Raw genomic sequence first — 17,557 nt, forward strand, 5'->3', positions numbered from 1 at the left:
CACATCTAATATAAACATATTTTTTAGTTTCAGTACAAAACGGTTCGATTCATCAAAAAGATGCTGTAAATGATGATGATTTTGAGCCATACTTAAGTAGCCAGACAAATCAGGTAAGTCTGACAGTCCCATATTTAGGAAATTAAACTTACATTAGTATTAATGGATTTTTCAAATAGATATTTTAATTGAATGAGGCTAACCATAACATGTTTTAATCTAGTGTGCCTGCGTAATAGTGAATAACAGTTGTAGGTTTGTGGTACGGGAAAGTTCTTTGGAAATTCTAGGTGGCTGAAACTAGATTGTGAAAGACAAAGATTTGAAGATGGACATTATCTATATGGTATGGTTAGACTTTTTTTTTTTTTTTTTTGAACTTTGAAAGAATTTAATCTTTAATGTCGCTGCCATATCTTCATAGCCCAAGCAAATTACAGGGTTTAATTAGCTACACATTTGTGGAAAAGGACTAGTTATGCCTGAAATTTTTGGTTAAATATAGTGTTTTCTCTTTTATAAGGTATTCCAATTTGATTGAAGTTTTAATACAACCAGGTAACGTAGGGAATAGAAGATTTAGAAACACGCTTGCCTTCTGTATTGTAGGCTTGGAGAATTTCATCAGATCAAATAAACTGGTGACTTTTGAGGTTCTTTTGTGTTTGGATTTTTCACAGTTAATCGTGTGGGTTTGTATACAGGTATAATTTAGATTTAAGCTTTGAAAAATGAAAGAGTATTCTTTGATCTCTTTGGTCTCTTTATACCATTTCTACATCCATTTGTTTGTTAATATAAATTTAAAAAATAAACTTTCATTATCAACCAGTTTCTTGGGAGAGAATATTCTACAATGAAACTGCTTTTGTGGTTTTGCTTAAAAAAAGATATATGAAAAATATACCATGAAATCTTAACCTAGTTTTTTTTTTTAAACTGTAAAAGAACAAGGAACCAAATATCATTGCAGGCTGTTAGAATTGTAGGGAAAGTTGAAAAGAAGTAGTTCCCAATTTGTGGTATGTAGGATTTTTCTTAGGAGTGTGAAGAGCCATGGTATGTTCAGCCTGATCTACCCCTGGGTCATTTCTCATTAGCCACCCCTTCTATCTGTTGATCTACATTCCTACCTTGTGTTGGGGGAGGGAATAAATGAGAAAGAATAAAAATGGGTGATAAAATCTATAAATGTTTGGCTGCTCATAAAAGAATGAGAAAATTCATTTCATACTTATATAATCTAACTTTATGATCTTAGTAACAAATTTACTTTCCACTTAAAGGCTGTGAAAGAATGTATAACTGAAAAATAGGAAGATCATTGTTTTGAATTGCAGTGCAAATTTTAAAAGAAATGTTCAGTATTCTGTTATTTGGGCCCGTACAGTAATCTCAGTTAACATCTCTTACGGAAGTGTTTCCAACTTTTTTTTTTTTTTTTTTTTTAGAAATTCTGATATTACGAAGTATAGTAGATATTTTCTCGAAAAGGTCTTCATAATCAGATAAGTTTGGGAAATTGTTTTAAATATTAAATAATTGAATTTTTTTACTACTTGATTTCATACTTTATGTGTTATAATGTAAAATGATTTTCTAAGACAAGGATATAGTTCTGAAGATCCTCTGACTGACTTGTTCAACCTCTGTTTTCAAGGAATTTTAATGGAATGTAAATGTTTGGGAATTGCAACCAGTAAGAATCCTCTTTTTTTACTTGGTAACAGATATTATATAATTTATTTGTCACAGGGGCTTAGAAGATTGTTTTTTTTTTGGCATTCCACAGAGGTGCTTCAGGTTTGCCTAGGGAAAACCAGGGGAGGGTACTCTTGATCCCACCCCTGCAGCAACCAGAGCTATGCTTTGCTTTTTATTTGTTTTATATATTGGAATGCTGCATAAGATTGCACTTGTAAAACAAACAAACAAACTTTGACAGTGTCAGAAAACCATTGTTTTTGAACAAAGAGATGTATTTAGTGAACCCAATTTTTAAATCGTACCATAAAAGTTTCCTTATGTTGGGACAAAAATATCTGTAAAAGATTTGTTTTAATGTGATGTTTAAGTAGAAAATCTTATGCTTTCTACTAATTAAATTTTTTTTATGATATTTGAATGTATATTCATGTGTTATTTAAAGAGAAGTTTTAAAATTTGGTTCCAGTAAGGCTGTACTATCCTCCCTCTCCTTGTCAGTACTAATGAATAGGTTTTTAGCAATTAGCTTTCTATAATACTAAAAGTAATTATCTGTAACCAGGGTACATATTTACCTTTGAAAGAGTACTCACACTATAGAATGTTGAAAACTGGGTTTATTCGAGAGAAAAATTGAAAATTATCTGAAGTCTTAGAAATGATTTGTATAAGAATTTAAGTTACTTATAACAACACCGAGATTAAAAGAGAAAATTTTTAAAAATGGACCTTTTAAAGCAGGTTAGTGAAAACTGGAATTATTGGTGAGATATCTCAAGTAATTAGTTACATATTAAAATTATGTAAGCATTTATTGTTCCTTGTTCTGATCTAGCTGAAATGATTAATTAAAAAATGTTTCAATTAAATGTGTAATATGTCTTTAAAATTAAACTTCTTCATCTGATTTTAATATTATGAAGTAGAAAAATAGACCTTTTGTCTGGAAAAGTGTTTAATTTTTGGGCTAATGATTTAAATTGTTTTGTATACTTTGATCTAATTCAGATCAAATCCAGGGATACTTTAAAACAGGTTGTTGGCCTTCTGTGGTAGCATATTCTATTTTCTAGTGCTCAGTTTCTTAAGGGATAATTTTTATAGTTATTTGAAAAGTAAATGTTCATCCTTCAGGTCTTAAAATTAGTTCTCTAACGTTCCTCAGAATAATCGGATGATTAAGTTGATTGGAAAATTCAGGTTTAAATGGTACTGTTAAAGATGCCATATAATTTGTACATACGAATTTGAAGAATAACTTGGAAAAATGAAGTTTGAGTTTGAGTTCCTAGCCATGTTTGTCAGAGAAGTGGAATAGAGAACTAAGAAAGTAAAAAATATTTTGAATTTTGTTATTTATTTTCCCTGCCATCACTGCCCTTAGTTCACATTTTCATTATTTTTGCCTGTTGGAGTGATTTTCTAACTAGTAATCCTGTATTGCCACTCAGCAATCTTCTTAAAGCCCCCAAGGCTGTGCCAGTGTCATGTTAAAGAGTTACCACAGCTTCACAACAGTGCCTATGTTTGTTATATGAGTGCCCTTAAAGTTGCTCCATTTCCCTCCCTGCCTTGTCTTTGGTCAACTTTCTCCATCTAATTTGCTTAAGGAAATAGGAGTCACTGTTTTTTAAGAATATAAATATTTTCTGAATATTTTCTTTCATGATCTCAGTCTTCGTATTTGTATGTATGATCTGTATACACACACACAGACTCCCATATCTATCCCTTGATGAAGTCTCTTCTGATTCCCCCAGTTACTTGCTTCCCTGCTCTTTGTACTAGACTGCTTGTTTTGCTTTGTTTGTACTCCCATTACAGTACCTATCAAATTGTAGGGTGTATGTGTCTTCCCCACTAGACCTAGGAAGTGTTCCAGGTCAGAATCCATGTTCTTCATTTTTTGTCTCCAGTGACTGGCACTGTATCTGGCACATAGTAGTCATTTATTAAGTATTGAATTGATGGATTGGGTTATCTGCTAGAATAGGGAACAAAGAATTACAGTTGATGAAATATTTAAGTTAACTGGGTACCATGTATAGTACTTTTTTTGGTGACATCCTTGTGATTAGATATGTGTAGAGTATACTTTTTGAAAAGTAACAATAATATTTTTTAAAGTTTTAAAAGAAAATACACAAGTATTTTGTCTTTGAATACTTTGAAAGTATTCTAAACTTCACTTTTTAATTCAGAAGTAAGTTCTGGAGTTTGAAGTACCTCAAGTTCTTAATGGAAAACAGTTTTTGTTTTTCTCTGAACAAAGGTGATTTTATTGGTGAATTATGCCTTTTCCTTTCTAATTGAACTTCTGGGATATTTATAGCGTCTTCTTTCTTGGAAAGAAAGTAAAAATGGATCTTAAGTTTCTGTGTGAAAGACTAGCTATAATTGAGTTGTATTAAAACGTCTCAAGTCAGAGCAGTAATCATGAACTTCCTGTTCAAGTTTTCTTCTAGATATTGGAAAAACAATTGCTCTATATCATAAGGCTAAGAAATAATAATTGATACTAAAATTCTAAGGAATTTCTTTTAATTTTTTCTGTATTTTAGTTTCAAATTTAAAAAAACTAGGGATGCTTGGGTGGCTCAGTCAGTCAAGCGTCTGTCTTCGGCTCGGGTCATAATCTCAGGGTCCTGGGATCCAGTCCTTCACAGGGCTTGCTTCTCCCTCTGCCTGTTGCTCTCTCTGCTTGTGTGTGCATGCGTGCGCATGCGTGTGCTTGCTTTCTCTGACAAATAAATAAAATCTTAACAAAAAACAAAAACTAAAGGCCTTACTCCTATACTTCCATATAGCACTTTGTAGTTATCACGATAGATTTTTAAAAATCTTTACAATTGATAAAACCAGCAGATATCCCCATTTTACCAACAAAGTCAGGGTTAGAGAAGTTACATGATCTGATGAGATCACTGACATAGAAAGTAAAAGATTAAAGAATTGAGTCCATCATCATACCATGAGTTTATACTCTTAAGATCTGGAGTAGGTCTGAAATTATATCATGTGTTTGGTGATTAATTTACATTTTGAAGGGGCAGGTTAAGGTGTATTAACAAATATAACTATTGTTGATTGAATACTCAGTGTGTCTTAGGCACCATATCTTTACTTCCTCTTAGTAGATGAGAAAACAATTCACAGTCTAAGTAACTTGGCTACTTTCACATAGCTGATAAGTACCTGGGCAGGGATTAAAGTTTCGATACCTCATGGCTTCACTTCAACCTTATGTTAAATGGCCTGTCCAGATTGTGTTCTAGGTTTATGCTGTGGGTAAAGGGTCTGTGGATCTGTTGTTACACGTGTGTTTCATTCTATTCATTGATTTTTTTTTATCACTTTATGTATTTATAATTGATGTTATTTTTCCCCTTCTAAATAGTTCTTTGACCATGAGGGAAACATCAAACATTTCACATCGTTTGGTTTGAAGGTTGCATTATCTTTAAAGAATATAGTAAATTTTCACTTTAACTGACTTCAGTTGTTATTTTCCATCAGTAAGTGGAACTTCTGTTCCTCTTCACTACCAAGGTAGATTCCTCTGATTGATATTCCACATAGCTGGCAGTTAAAAATTTGTCTTAAATTTAGCAGAACATGTTTTTAAATATTTCCAGTTACGGTCGAAGTGTTGACCATATCTTACTTTGAAACTCTGAAAGTTTCCTATAGCTTTGTTCTTACTAGAACCCAAAATGAAGCATTGCCTTTAGAAGCTGGTTAAGTACTTTGATGGAGCTAAGGAAAAAAACATCTCACTCAGCTGAAACTACTGAAAAAACTGTAAAAATAAATGGTTAGTGTTGTTTGATAAACTGCAGAAAGCTAGCCATTTACCCAAGATACTCAAGAAGTATAGGTGGTAGCAGTAACACTGGACAGCTCTATAGTAAGACAGGGATAGCAGTGTATCTCTGCTTATTAGCCAGAGCTGTCTGTTTGATAGCACTTGTGACTAATGGAACACATTTTAAAGTAATTTAGACTTACTATTTTGATAAAATCAATAATTTACAGGTGAAGTAGTAAAAAATTACAATTTAAAAAAATAATTGAAAAGATACCTAATAAAAGCCCCCATAGCCAAAAGACTTTGGGCCTGGTCCAGCCCCATAGGTAACAGAGTTGGCAGAATTTGTTTTCCCATTCCCCAGAGAAAATTGGCTTTCTGTTTTTAGAAATTAGCACAGATTAGATAATCAGTTAAAACAGAGTGGACAGACTGTAGCCTGGGGATCATATCCAGTCTATGCCCTGTTTTCTTTGAAAAAAACCACTAAGCCTAGTAGCTTTTTAAAGGGTTGTTTAAAAAAAAAAAAAAAAAAAGATGACTGAGTGACAGCAACTAGAGATTATTTGGCTTGCAAAGCTTGAAATATTTACTCTATGACCTTTAGTTTGCTAGCCTCTGAATTATTATGGACGTAGAGAAGTTAGGAACTTGGTAGGTAACTGCAAAATTCAGCATTTGTGATGGTGAAATAAGAATATTCAGTGTTAAGTTAGGAGTGTAATTTTGCAAAAACTTGACTATGAGGAATGAACTTTAAAAACTTTCTACCTCGGGGTGCCTGGGTGGCTCAGTTAGTTAAACATCTGCCTTAGGCTCAGGTCATGAACTCCAGGTCCTGGGATTGAACCCCATATTGGGCTCCCGGCTGAGAGGGGAGTCTGCTTCTCCCTCTCCCTCTGCCTCTCCCACTGCTTGTGCTCTGTCTCTCAAATGAATAAATTTTAATAAATAAATAAAAATAAAAACTTTCTACCTGATCTGATTCCAAATTTCAGTGCCAGCATTCTAAATTAAAGTTTGAAACTGATTGCCTCCCTGTTCAGCACAGCTCTCTTGCTCTTCCCCCATGTGGAATTTATGTACTTCCCTGTGTTTTGTGTCTCTTTAACTGTAGGTTTTCTTTTAGAATGAATGTATCAGTATTTTTGACAGTGTAGATATTCAGTTTGTGTTTGGTTGAAATAAATAATAAATAAAAGGATCTTTTTAGTAATTTAAAAAGATAATTTAAAAAATATGTTAATCTGTTATATATATGTTATGCTGGCTGACCTGTTCATTTTTATTAAGCTTTTTAGAGTTTTCTGTCACAGGGACCTCCTTGTCACTGTGAAGCCCAATGAGTACTTTATTTTTAGCAAATAATTTAGTGGTCAGATTACACACACGTGTGTGTGTGTGTGTGTGTGTGTGTGTGTGTGTGTGTGTGATCGTCATGGCTAGTAAAGTTTAACCGTTACTAATTTCTTCAAGATTTTTTTCATTGATCACCATTGTTGGTGACCGTGAACTTTCCTCGGGCTTCTCTTGTATTAAGCAGTCAGTATTTCCAATGTTGGTCTGTGTGATGACACCAATACTGTTGTTGTGTTTCCAAAAATGTTCATTTCCTTCATCCTAATATTGTGAGCATTCTTTGAATATATTTTTAAACGTAGTTAATAATTATGTAATACAGTTAAAGAATATGTTCAATTAAATTAGTAAACAGTAACCCATTTATTTTCCATTTTGAATATAGTAAACTATATTGAGTATATTTAAGAGTCTTTTTTTTCTTTAAATAGTACTAAGTGACAGAGTTGTTTTTGTTTTTAAGTCCAAGATTTGCTGGAAATACTCAGCAAATCTATGTCACAGTTATTAATTTAAATGCAACCTTTATTTGATTCTTATAAGTTATTTTCATATCAATTATATCAGAATCATTTCAAAGGACAAAATAGTAAATTAATTTTCTCATAGGCAGTAGACAATTTCAACAGTTGTGAGGTGTGTCAAAGTAACTTGATAGTGATAATATCTCAGTGTTCAATGATAAGCCTTAAAAAAAATTCAAATGAATTCCAGGTAGTATCTATGATGTTACTGTTATGTATTTATATTGATACACTTTCTTGGGTGGGAAAGTAGTGGCAGCATAGTTCTAAGACAGTAACAGAAAAAAAATTTAAATACTTTGCTCCAGAGAACTTAGAATGCCTGTATAAATTAAGTGAATAATCAGCCTTCAAAATGGTATTGACTCTTATAGGGGGAGTACTAGCTGTCCTGACTAGATATTTGCTTAATTTTTAAATTTTGCTTAATTCTATACATTCTAAAGGTCTGTCCAACACCTTAAAAATCACAGCTAAACCAGAGTGAAAAATCTATTCTCAGACATGTTTTTGGCCTAAGAAACCCATTTCAAAATAAATCCTTTAAGTATCTTATTTTTTACATTGGCTAGTAACAAAGTTGGGGTTCCTTTTCTTTAAATAGAATTTGGTGCCTTTATTTTTGGCAACTTACTAAATGAATGATTAGTTAGTATTCAAAACAAACAATTTAATTGCAGTGATTCTGGAAAAAAATACAGGAACTCAATGTTTCTGAATTAAAATTCTGAACAGGAAGATGATTTTATTGGGTAAAATTTGGAAATTAGAGTACAAAGAAAAGAGGCACCTGTTATCCCACCATTAAGAAACCATAGTAAGGATTTTGTTTTGATTTGTTTTCAAATCGAGCAAGACAAAAGAAGCAAATTTAGATCATGCCATAGGTATAATCTTGAATCATTATTTTCTTCTCAATGTGAGCATTTTAATAAAAATACAAAATTTAATTGCTGAATTGGATTCCATCATATAGATAGGTATACTGTAGTTCCTCTATTATTTGGCATAGCTTCCAGGTTTGTTTAATCTTTGCATATAAATTTTTGGATACATCAGCTGCTTAAAGTTGGCTGTAAATGATCAGTTTGTGTCTGTGGAGTTTATAATTCCGATTTTTGTAGAAGTGATGGTATTTTAAAATTGTGCCAAAGGATCTGACTCTTAAAGATTATCCCCATCCTACCCATCTCCTCCCCCCCAAAACCCCCTGCAATTTTATAACAAATATTTTAAAATAAAAATACCAGAAAATTTTTGTCTTGATAAAATTGGATTTGAAATTTTAATTTTCTCTGGAACAGGTACATCTGTTTTTCTTTTACCTAAAACTATTTGATTTTAATCTTTCAGTCTTTTTTCCCCCCTGCTCTTTAGAGGCTATTTCACTCCTGATTATGTTCTTTTGTCTTCCAGAGTAACAGCTATCCACCAATGTCAGATCCATACATGCCTAGTTACTATGCTCCGTCCATTGGATTTCCATATTCTCTTGGGGAAGCAGCATGGTCCACGGCTGGAGACCAACCTATGCCGTATCTGACAACCTATGGACAAATGAGTAATGGAGAACATCATTATATACCAGATGGTGTGTTTAGTCAACCTGGGGCATTAGGAAATACCCCTCCATTTCTTGGTCAACATGGATTTAACTTTTTTCCTGGTAATGCTGATTTCTCTACATGGGGGACAAGTGGATCTCAGGGACAATCAACACAAAGTTCTGCTTATAGTAGCAGTTATGGCTATCCACCTAGTTCTCTTGGGAGAGCTATTACAGATGGACAGGCTGGATTTGGCAATGATACTTTGAGTAAGGTGCCTGGCATTAGCAGTATTGAGCAAGGCATGACCGGACTGAAAATTGGTGGTGACCTGACAGCTGCAGTGACAAAAACTGTAGGTACAGCCTTGAGCAGCAGTGGTATGACTAGCATTGCAACCAATAGCGTGCCCCCAGTTAGCAGTGCAGCACCTAAACCAACCTCCTGGGCTGCCATTGCCAGAAAGCCTGCCAAACCTCAACCGAAACTTAAACCCAAGGGCAATGTGGGAATTGGGGGTTCTGCTGTGCCACCACCTCCTATAAAACACAACATGAATATTGGAACTTGGGATGAAAAGGGGTCAGTGGTAAAGGCTCCACCAACCCAACCAGTTCTGCCTCCTCAAACTATAATCCAGCAGCCTCAGCCATTAATTCAACCACCACCATTGGTGCAAAGCCAACTGCCTCAACAGCAGCCTCAGCCACCACAACCACAGCAGCAACAAGGACCTCAGCCACAGGCCCAGCCTCACCAAGTGCAGCCGCAACAGCAACAGCTGCAGAATCGCTGGGTAGCTCCGCGGAATAGGGGAGCTGGATTCAACCAGAACAATGGAGTGGGCGGTGAAAACTTTGGTTTAGGTGTTGTTCCTGTCAGTGCTTCACCTTCTAGTGTAGAAGTGCATCCAGTGCTGGAAAAGCTAAAGGCCATAAACAATTATAATCCCAAAGACTTTGACTGGAACCTGAAGAATGGACGTGTGTTTATAATTAAAAGCTATTCCGAGGATGACATACACCGTTCAATTAAGTACTCTATCTGGTGTAGTACTGAGCATGGTAATAAGCGTTTGGATGCAGCTTACCGTTCCCTGAATGGGAAAGGCCCACTCTATTTACTCTTCAGTGTGAATGGCAGTGGACATTTTTGTGGAGTGGCTGAAATGAAGTCTGTTGTGGACTATAATGCATATGCTGGTGTCTGGTCTCAGGATAAGTGGAAGGGCAAATTTGAAGTTAAGTGGATCTTTGTCAAAGATGTTCCCAATAACCAATTACGGCATATTCGCTTAGAAAATAATGACAACAAACCAGTTACCAATTCAAGGGACACTCAAGAGGTACCCCTAGAAAAAGCTAAGCAAGTGCTTAAAATAATTGCTACTTTCAAGCATACCACCTCAATCTTTGATGACTTTGCACATTATGAAAAGCGTCAAGAAGAGGAGGAAGCCATGCGTAGGGTAAGAGTACAGTAATTTTTTGTGTAGGGTCTTCTTAGTGGGGTGGTGTGTATGGATGGGTATTCTTTAATGCCTTTTAATATTACATTCTGAGTTTAGGAGCTTTACTCTGAAGGAAACCAACTACTTAGCTTAAGAAACAGAACCCTGCAAACTCCCTTCGGGGCTTCTCATGGCACATGGACATCATTTTCTCTTCCCAAGGGTCATCCTTACTCTGAATTTGCCTGTTCTTCATACTCAAGTGATAAAGGTCATTTAGCTGTACAGTTCATCAAAGCTCCAGAAGTTCTGCATTTAAAACTAAGCAGACTCATGAGCTGGTGAGGGACTCTAATCAATAATTCTAAACATTAATTTTATGCAAAAATTTGTTAGTTTGAAACAGCTTTTATAAATAAATGCTTGACTATTTTTCATATTTATGAGAAGTAAAATAGACTTTTCCCCTGAAACTCTTTCCTGACTCATTTTTGTAATTTGTACACTTTTAAAGCCCTTGTACAAAGTATGGTGAGGATTTGGCTTTGGGAAGGCAGCTTAGAGTTGGGAAGGCATGGGCTTTTAGATTTTTACTGTAGAATTTGATTTCTTATTCTGTTATTGGCCCTCCGTGGGGCTCTTAAGGGAGACTTTCCTGAAGTTATGCACTGTTTTTGCTTGCATCATATAGGCCAGAATTTGATCACAGGGAACACAGAGCAAGACCAGCTGGGGAATGTTTTCTGTTCCAAACCACAAGAGAAAATAGGGGGTCCTATTTTTTAAGAGGAAAAGAAAGAATGGGTGGAGTAGACAACTAGTAGACTTTTCTGTAGACAGTACATTTAAATTCCTTTTCAGATACAGCAGGTATAAAGTTAGAAGCTTTTCTAATTATGTTGGTTACTATCGAAAGCTCTTACGTAGAAATTAAGATAAAGCAAGAACTTAGCTCTATAAAATGTCAATAATTTGTTTCTGTGTGTGAACTTACATGTCTTGTGGCTTCTTGGTCTGTGCAGACAAGGAAACTATTTTTGTGAACATACCTCACTGGTGAATAATAATTGAAATAATGATTCTAGAGCAGTCGTTTGCAAACCTTAGGGCACTTAAATTATTAAGGTGCTTCTTGGAAATGGAGGTTCTTAAGACCCACTGCAGGAAAATCTGATATACAGATGGCCCTTGAATGATGTGCAGGTTAGAGGTGCCAAACTCCTAGTTTGGAATTTGTGTATAATTTTTGACTCACCCAAAACTTGGTTAATAGCCTACTGTTTACAGGAAGCCTTGTCGATAACACAGTTAGTTGATTAACACATATGTTGTATGTTACATGAATTGTATACTGTAGTCTTACAGTGAAGTAAGCTAGAGAAAAACAGTATTAAGAAAATTATCAGGAAGAGAAAGTACTGTATTTGACTGTATTTGACAGAAAAAATCTGTATATAAGCAGACCCACACAGATCACATCCATGTCGATCAAGTGTCATCTGTATTTGATAAGGGACCTGGTCATGTACACTTTTAACGAGCACACCTTAGGTGATTCTCATGCTAGTGATTCCGATTAAATGTGTGAGAACGAGGGAAAAGGGATCAAAAGGAGCTCCTGAAATTTTGAGCTCAGCGGTTGAGTAAATGGTCATATTGTAACTGCCATTACAAATAGTGGATCAGGAAAATGGATTTGGGGTATGAAAAGTGGGGTGCAGGTTTTCCTTTTAGGATGTGCTGATTGTAAGTTACTTTTGAGAAATAGAGGCAAGTGAAATCTCTGATTAAGCAGTTAGATGTGGGAGTTAGATTTGGGAGCTTTCTGTTCTTGATAGTTGATTCTGCGAAAGTGGAATGAGATTGCTCAGGGAAAAAAGGATGCATGGCAAGGAACTGCTTCTCAACTTTTTTTCCCCTCTCACCACTAAGAGGTCACCCTTGTATGTCTTCTACATTTCTTCCCTACTCAGTCTGAAAATTTAGTCCTAGTTTTATTGTTTTTTTATTGTATAATTGTCTCAGGAATTATTTATTAGTTACATATTGTTTTACAATCACATATACCACAGTGATTTAAAGTTAATAATTTTTAAACTTTAAAATTGTACATTTAAATTGTTCCATGGTTTATTACTAGTCTTTTGATGATGTCTAACCCACCTTTGACATGTTTATTTTGAATCCTTTTTTTTTAATCTTACGTAACTTATTTTTTTTAAGATGAGTAATTTGGTATATAGATTTATTTTTATATAATACAAATATTTATAATATATTAAGTCCTTCTAGATTAAGAAAATGTCTTTTCTTTGGCCATGATATGTGAACAACAGTTTACCTGGATATAAAATTCTTAGGTCACAGGCTTTTCATTCAGGCTTAGATTTATAGTTTTATATTTATATTACATTATTTATAGTTTTATATCATGGAGAAGTCTGAGGCCAGCCTAAATTTTCTTTCTTTAGAAATAGCTATTTCTGTTTTGTGTATGCAAAAGATTATTCTTGGAATATGAACATGTATGTGGAATGTGTTTAATATGGACCTCAATAATATTCCTTAATCCTTTGTCTATAGGCCAGATTTTTAATTTATATTTTCTTTTTTCTGGTTATGTTGAAAAATATAGTGCATCTTTGTCCTTGGGTGCTGTTGGTTCTTTATCATTTTTCTTTGCATTTGGAGACTTTCAGTTTTGAATTTCCATGTCATTAATTTGGTTTGCTTTGTGTTGATTTTGTGATTTATCAAGTTTTGAATTCTTCAGTGACAGTATTAGTTTGCTTACATTATTATGTGTAGCTCCTGCTTACATATGTTGATTTTTTTATTTGATCCGGAGTCCATCTTGTTTATTGAGCACAAAGCTGACTGTTTAAAGCTTATTTCTGCTTCCAGTAATTACCATTTTTGAAACTTCTTCCTCATGTGCTTTTTAGACTTGTTTCTTTTTTAAAATTTACATACAGTAAAATTGTAAATTCCCTTTTGTTGCCTCTTTGAGTCAAATGCTTCCTTCCCCCTTTGATTAATCTGTTCTCTGTCTCTTAAGGTATTTTCCATAATGTCATATAAACAAAATTACGCAGTGTGTAATCTTTTGAGACTGGCTTCTTTCACTTAGCTTGATATCTTTGCAATGTATCAGTATTGTTTTGTATATCAGTTCTTTGTTCCTTTTAATTACTAAGCATCAGTTCATTGTGTGAATTTACCACAGTTTATCCATCCATCCTTTGAAGGACTTCTGGGTTGTTTCCAGTTTTTGGAGAATATAAATTAAACTCCTATAAATTCATGTACATATCCTTTTAAAACTTTTTTTAAAAAATCATGCAGTATAATTCACTTTTTTGGAGTAGGCAGTTAATGAATTTTAACACATTTGTAGATTGGTGTAACCACTACCATAATCAGGATACAGAATAGTTTCATCATCCCTGGAAAACTGTCTTGTGCTATCCTTTTGTAGTTACATTCTTCCCCCATGTCTAACCTCTGGCAGCCATGATTTGGATTCAGTGTTTTTTTTTTTTTTTAATTGAAGTATAGTTGACATTCAGTGTTAGTTTCAGGTGTATAACTTAGTGATTCGACACTTATATACATTACAAAATGTTCCCCACAGTAAGTATAGTTACTGTCTTTCGCCATACAAAGTTATTACAGTATTATGGACTATTTCCTGTTGTGTACATTTGATCTCTGACATTTTATAACTCGAAGTTTGTACCTCTTAATCCTCTTCACCTGTTTTACCCATCCTCATCCCCCCACTCCCCTAGTCCTGGACCGTTCTCTGTACTTATGAGTCGGTTTCTGTTTTGTTTTTTAGATTCCACATATAAGTGAGTGAAATCATATGGTATTTGTCTTCTCTGTCTGACTCTTTCACTTAGCATAATACCTTCTAGGTTCATCCATGTCACATATGGCAAGATTTCTTTCCTTTTTTTTTTTTTTATGGCTGAGTAATGTGCTATTGTGTGTGTGTGTGTGTGTGTGTGTGTGTGTGTGTATATACACACACCACATCTTTTTTAGTTATTCATCTGTTGATGGACACTTGGGTTGCTTGCATATTTTGGCTGTTATAAATACTGCAGCAATAAACATAGGAGTGTATACACATTTTCAAAGTAGTGTTGTTTTCTTTGGGTAAATACCCAGACGTGGGATTACTGGATTGTATGGTATTTCTATTTTTAGTTTTTTGAGGCACCTTCATACTGTTTTCCACAGTGGTTGCACCAGTTTACATTCCCACAAACACTGTTCCTCACCGATACTTGTTATCTCTTGTCGTTTTGATACTAGCCATTCTGACAGGTCTGAGGTGAGATCTCATTGTGTTTGCATTTCCCTAATGGTTAGTGATGTTGAGCATCTTTTCTTGTGTCTGTTGACCGTCTGTCAATATCTTCTCCCATTCGGTAGGCTGCCTTTTAATTTTGTTGATGGTTTCGTTCACTGTGCAGAAGCTTTTTAGTTTGATTCATTATAGTTTTATTAGTGTCCTTTTTTGTGAAACGATATTTTAAGACTCATTTTGACTTTTTTTCTGTCATCACTGAACCTGGAAGAGGATCATCCAGGTCAGGTATTTGCTCCAAAACAGGGTTGTCGTTTTCTTCTTTCTTCCTTTCAATGCTTAGTGTTAGTTGCACGTTCTCTTCCCGCTGCACACATGGAGATGAGAGAATCATGTTGTCAACTTTAACAGTCGAGTGATTTATCGGCCTGTGAGATTAAGAAGGGAGAACACCAGTACAATGGATGTGCTAGTGGCCGTAATTTAACTTTGCTTTGAGTTTGAAACCACCATGTCAGGAAACCGTTCTCCCTGTTAACTGTTTAGCGTTTGCGGTATCATGTGTCTTTGCCCAGTTTTCTTCCTGGTGCTGGTATCCCTAGTCCAGGAAGAATGCATAGACTTTTATTTGTAGATTTTCTCTTAGATGAGCTTGTGCTTGCACATTAGCTTTCCAGCATAACTGCTTTTAGATACTGTTGGCATCCCGTGATAAAGGATGTGTTCCCTGTCTGTTGTAGGTCCTCCTTGGTTCCATCAAGAGGGACAAATTAGTGGTGTTTTGGTAGAATTCTTTTTACTTGTTATACCTTTTTTCTTTTTGAAATAAAAAGGTTTGCATGTCATTGTTTAGTGTTCTCTTTTAACATGACCCCATCTGTCTTGTATTTTGCTGAAATTCTTCAAATCTTCTGATATATGAGGGTCACATTTTCCCAGGTGCATACTCTTTGGTCTTTGGGTAAAGTAGGATTTCTTAAGACACATAGTAGTACTAATTATAAAAGAAAAGATTGATAAAATTTGGCTAGATTAAAATCTGTTCATCAGGGGGTGCCTACTTGGCTCAGTCAGTAGAGCATGTGACTCATGGGTTGTGAGTTCAAACCCCACTCTGGATGTGGAGCCTACTTGAAAAAAAAAATCTGTTCATCAAAAGATGAAAGAAAGTAGAAAGACGTGAGGCACTGCAAGAATGTTGGATATAACTAATCAAAAATTAGTATCAAGAATATGTAAAGAACTCCTGTGAATCAGTTTAAGAAAAAGATGAACTAATTGAAAAATGGGCAAAAGATGGATAGTCATTTCATGAAAGAGGAAACAAATATGGCTAATAAATATATAAAAATATATTGTCTTATTAATAATTAGGGAAATGCAAATCAGGACTGTAATGAGGAAATATTTTATATCCATTCATTTGGCAAAATTAAGAAATGTGATGGTATCAGGTATTGGAGAAACTAGATCAACAAAATCTCTTCTGCCGTTGAAGATAGGAGCATTAAATTGGTAATAGCTATGTGGGGAAGTAGTTTTGTATTCTCTTATAAAGCTGAACATTTCATAAACTTTATAATTCAGCAGTTTTCCTGGATATAAACCTAAGAGAAACTTTCCATATACCCCAGGAGACACACAAGAATGAAGATAATAGTAAAAAAGACTGGGAGCAACCTAAATGTTCATCAACAGGAAAATAGCCAAAATACATTGGTGCCTTAGTAATATAGTGGAATGATTGAGCATGCAACAATATATGTGAATCTTTTTTCCTTCATTTTTTTGTTTGGAAATAATTTTTAATTTATTTGGAAGAGTAAGAATAATATGTGAAACACTCATGTGCATTTTATCCAGATTAACCTATTAACATTCTTCCCTGTTTGCTTTATGTGTGTTTTTTTTTTTTTTAACAATTTGAGAGTAAGCGCCATATATCATAGTTCTTTACCCCCAAAAAGTATGGCGTATATTTCCTAAGGATAAGGATACTCTCTTATAACCACGATACTCTTATCAGTTGATCCACAGTGTCCTTTATGCCTTTTTTCTAGTATAAGATCTGGGCTAAGATCAGGGAGAGGAACTAGAATAGCCCACACAATTTTGAATAGTAAGAACAACTTTAGAAGGCTTATACTAATCTGACCCCAAATCTTTGCCTTTCCTTGGTTTGGGAAGATTTTTTCCTATGGTTTTGCATAGTTTTTAGTTTTAAATTTTGCATTTGGGTCTGTGGTTATAGTAACTTTCTTTCATTTCTCTTTCTAGTGTGTTTATGTTTTTCATTAAGTTCTTAGGCCTACTTGTGATAGAAGACAAGGACTTGAAGAAGCTAATTCCATCTTCTCATCACTGGGTCTTTAATCGACTTTTTCTTTGTTTTTTCTTCTGGTTATTTTGACAGTGGAGGAAGTCCCCAGGTTACCTTGCCAGCAAAGCACCCAATGGAAGAGTCTGCTAGACATCCTGTCAGGTTATATAGTACTTAGAAAGTCATGCTCTGTCGTTTAGAGTAAGGGATATTGGTGAAACTTAAAACTGAAGAGAAATCCATGCTAGTTATCAAAGTATTTGCCTAGTTCTTCATTCTTAGATTTGAACACATACTTTTGATATATTTGATTAAAATCAAGCTTAATGACAGAACAGCCAAGATGGGCTCACTAAAAGAATTTAGGGAGCAGAAGATAATTTAAAATATAAAACAAAATTTAATTTGTTGTGAGGATTCGTATGTAAAAAGAAAACCAGAAAATGTTCTTAGAAATGAGAAATATGAATGTCAAAATAAAAAAATCAGTGAGCAGCAGATAATAAAATGTTCATGTTTTAAAT

The 17,557-nt window shown here is 34.5% G+C and overlaps 1 protein-coding gene across 10 annotated transcripts in view; it reads left to right on the forward strand.

Annotated features, from left to right (window-relative positions):
- YTHDF3 (YTH N6-methyladenosine RNA binding protein F3) overlaps nucleotides 1-17,557 on the forward strand; it is a 40,054-nt gene that overhangs the window by 8,128 nt on the left and 14,369 nt on the right. For 8 of the 10 annotated variants that reach the window (XM_048212686.2, XM_026516423.4, XM_044390377.3 and 5 more), the window contains 2 exons: nucleotides 28-113; nucleotides 8,815-10,413. In XM_048212686.2, the coding sequence (XP_048068643.1) occupies nucleotides 28-113; nucleotides 8,815-10,413 (1,685 nt within the window). The remainder of the gene's footprint in view (nucleotides 1-27; nucleotides 114-8,814; nucleotides 10,414-17,557) is intronic. The other 2 variants (XM_057307995.1, XM_057307994.1) reach the window with 1 other exon arrangement.

This window comes from Ursus arctos, unplaced genomic scaffold (genome assembly GCF_023065955.2).
Source record: "Ursus arctos isolate Adak ecotype North America unplaced genomic scaffold, UrsArc2.0 scaffold_6, whole genome shotgun sequence".
NCBI classification, from domain to species: domain Eukaryota; kingdom Metazoa; phylum Chordata; class Mammalia; order Carnivora; family Ursidae; genus Ursus; species Ursus arctos.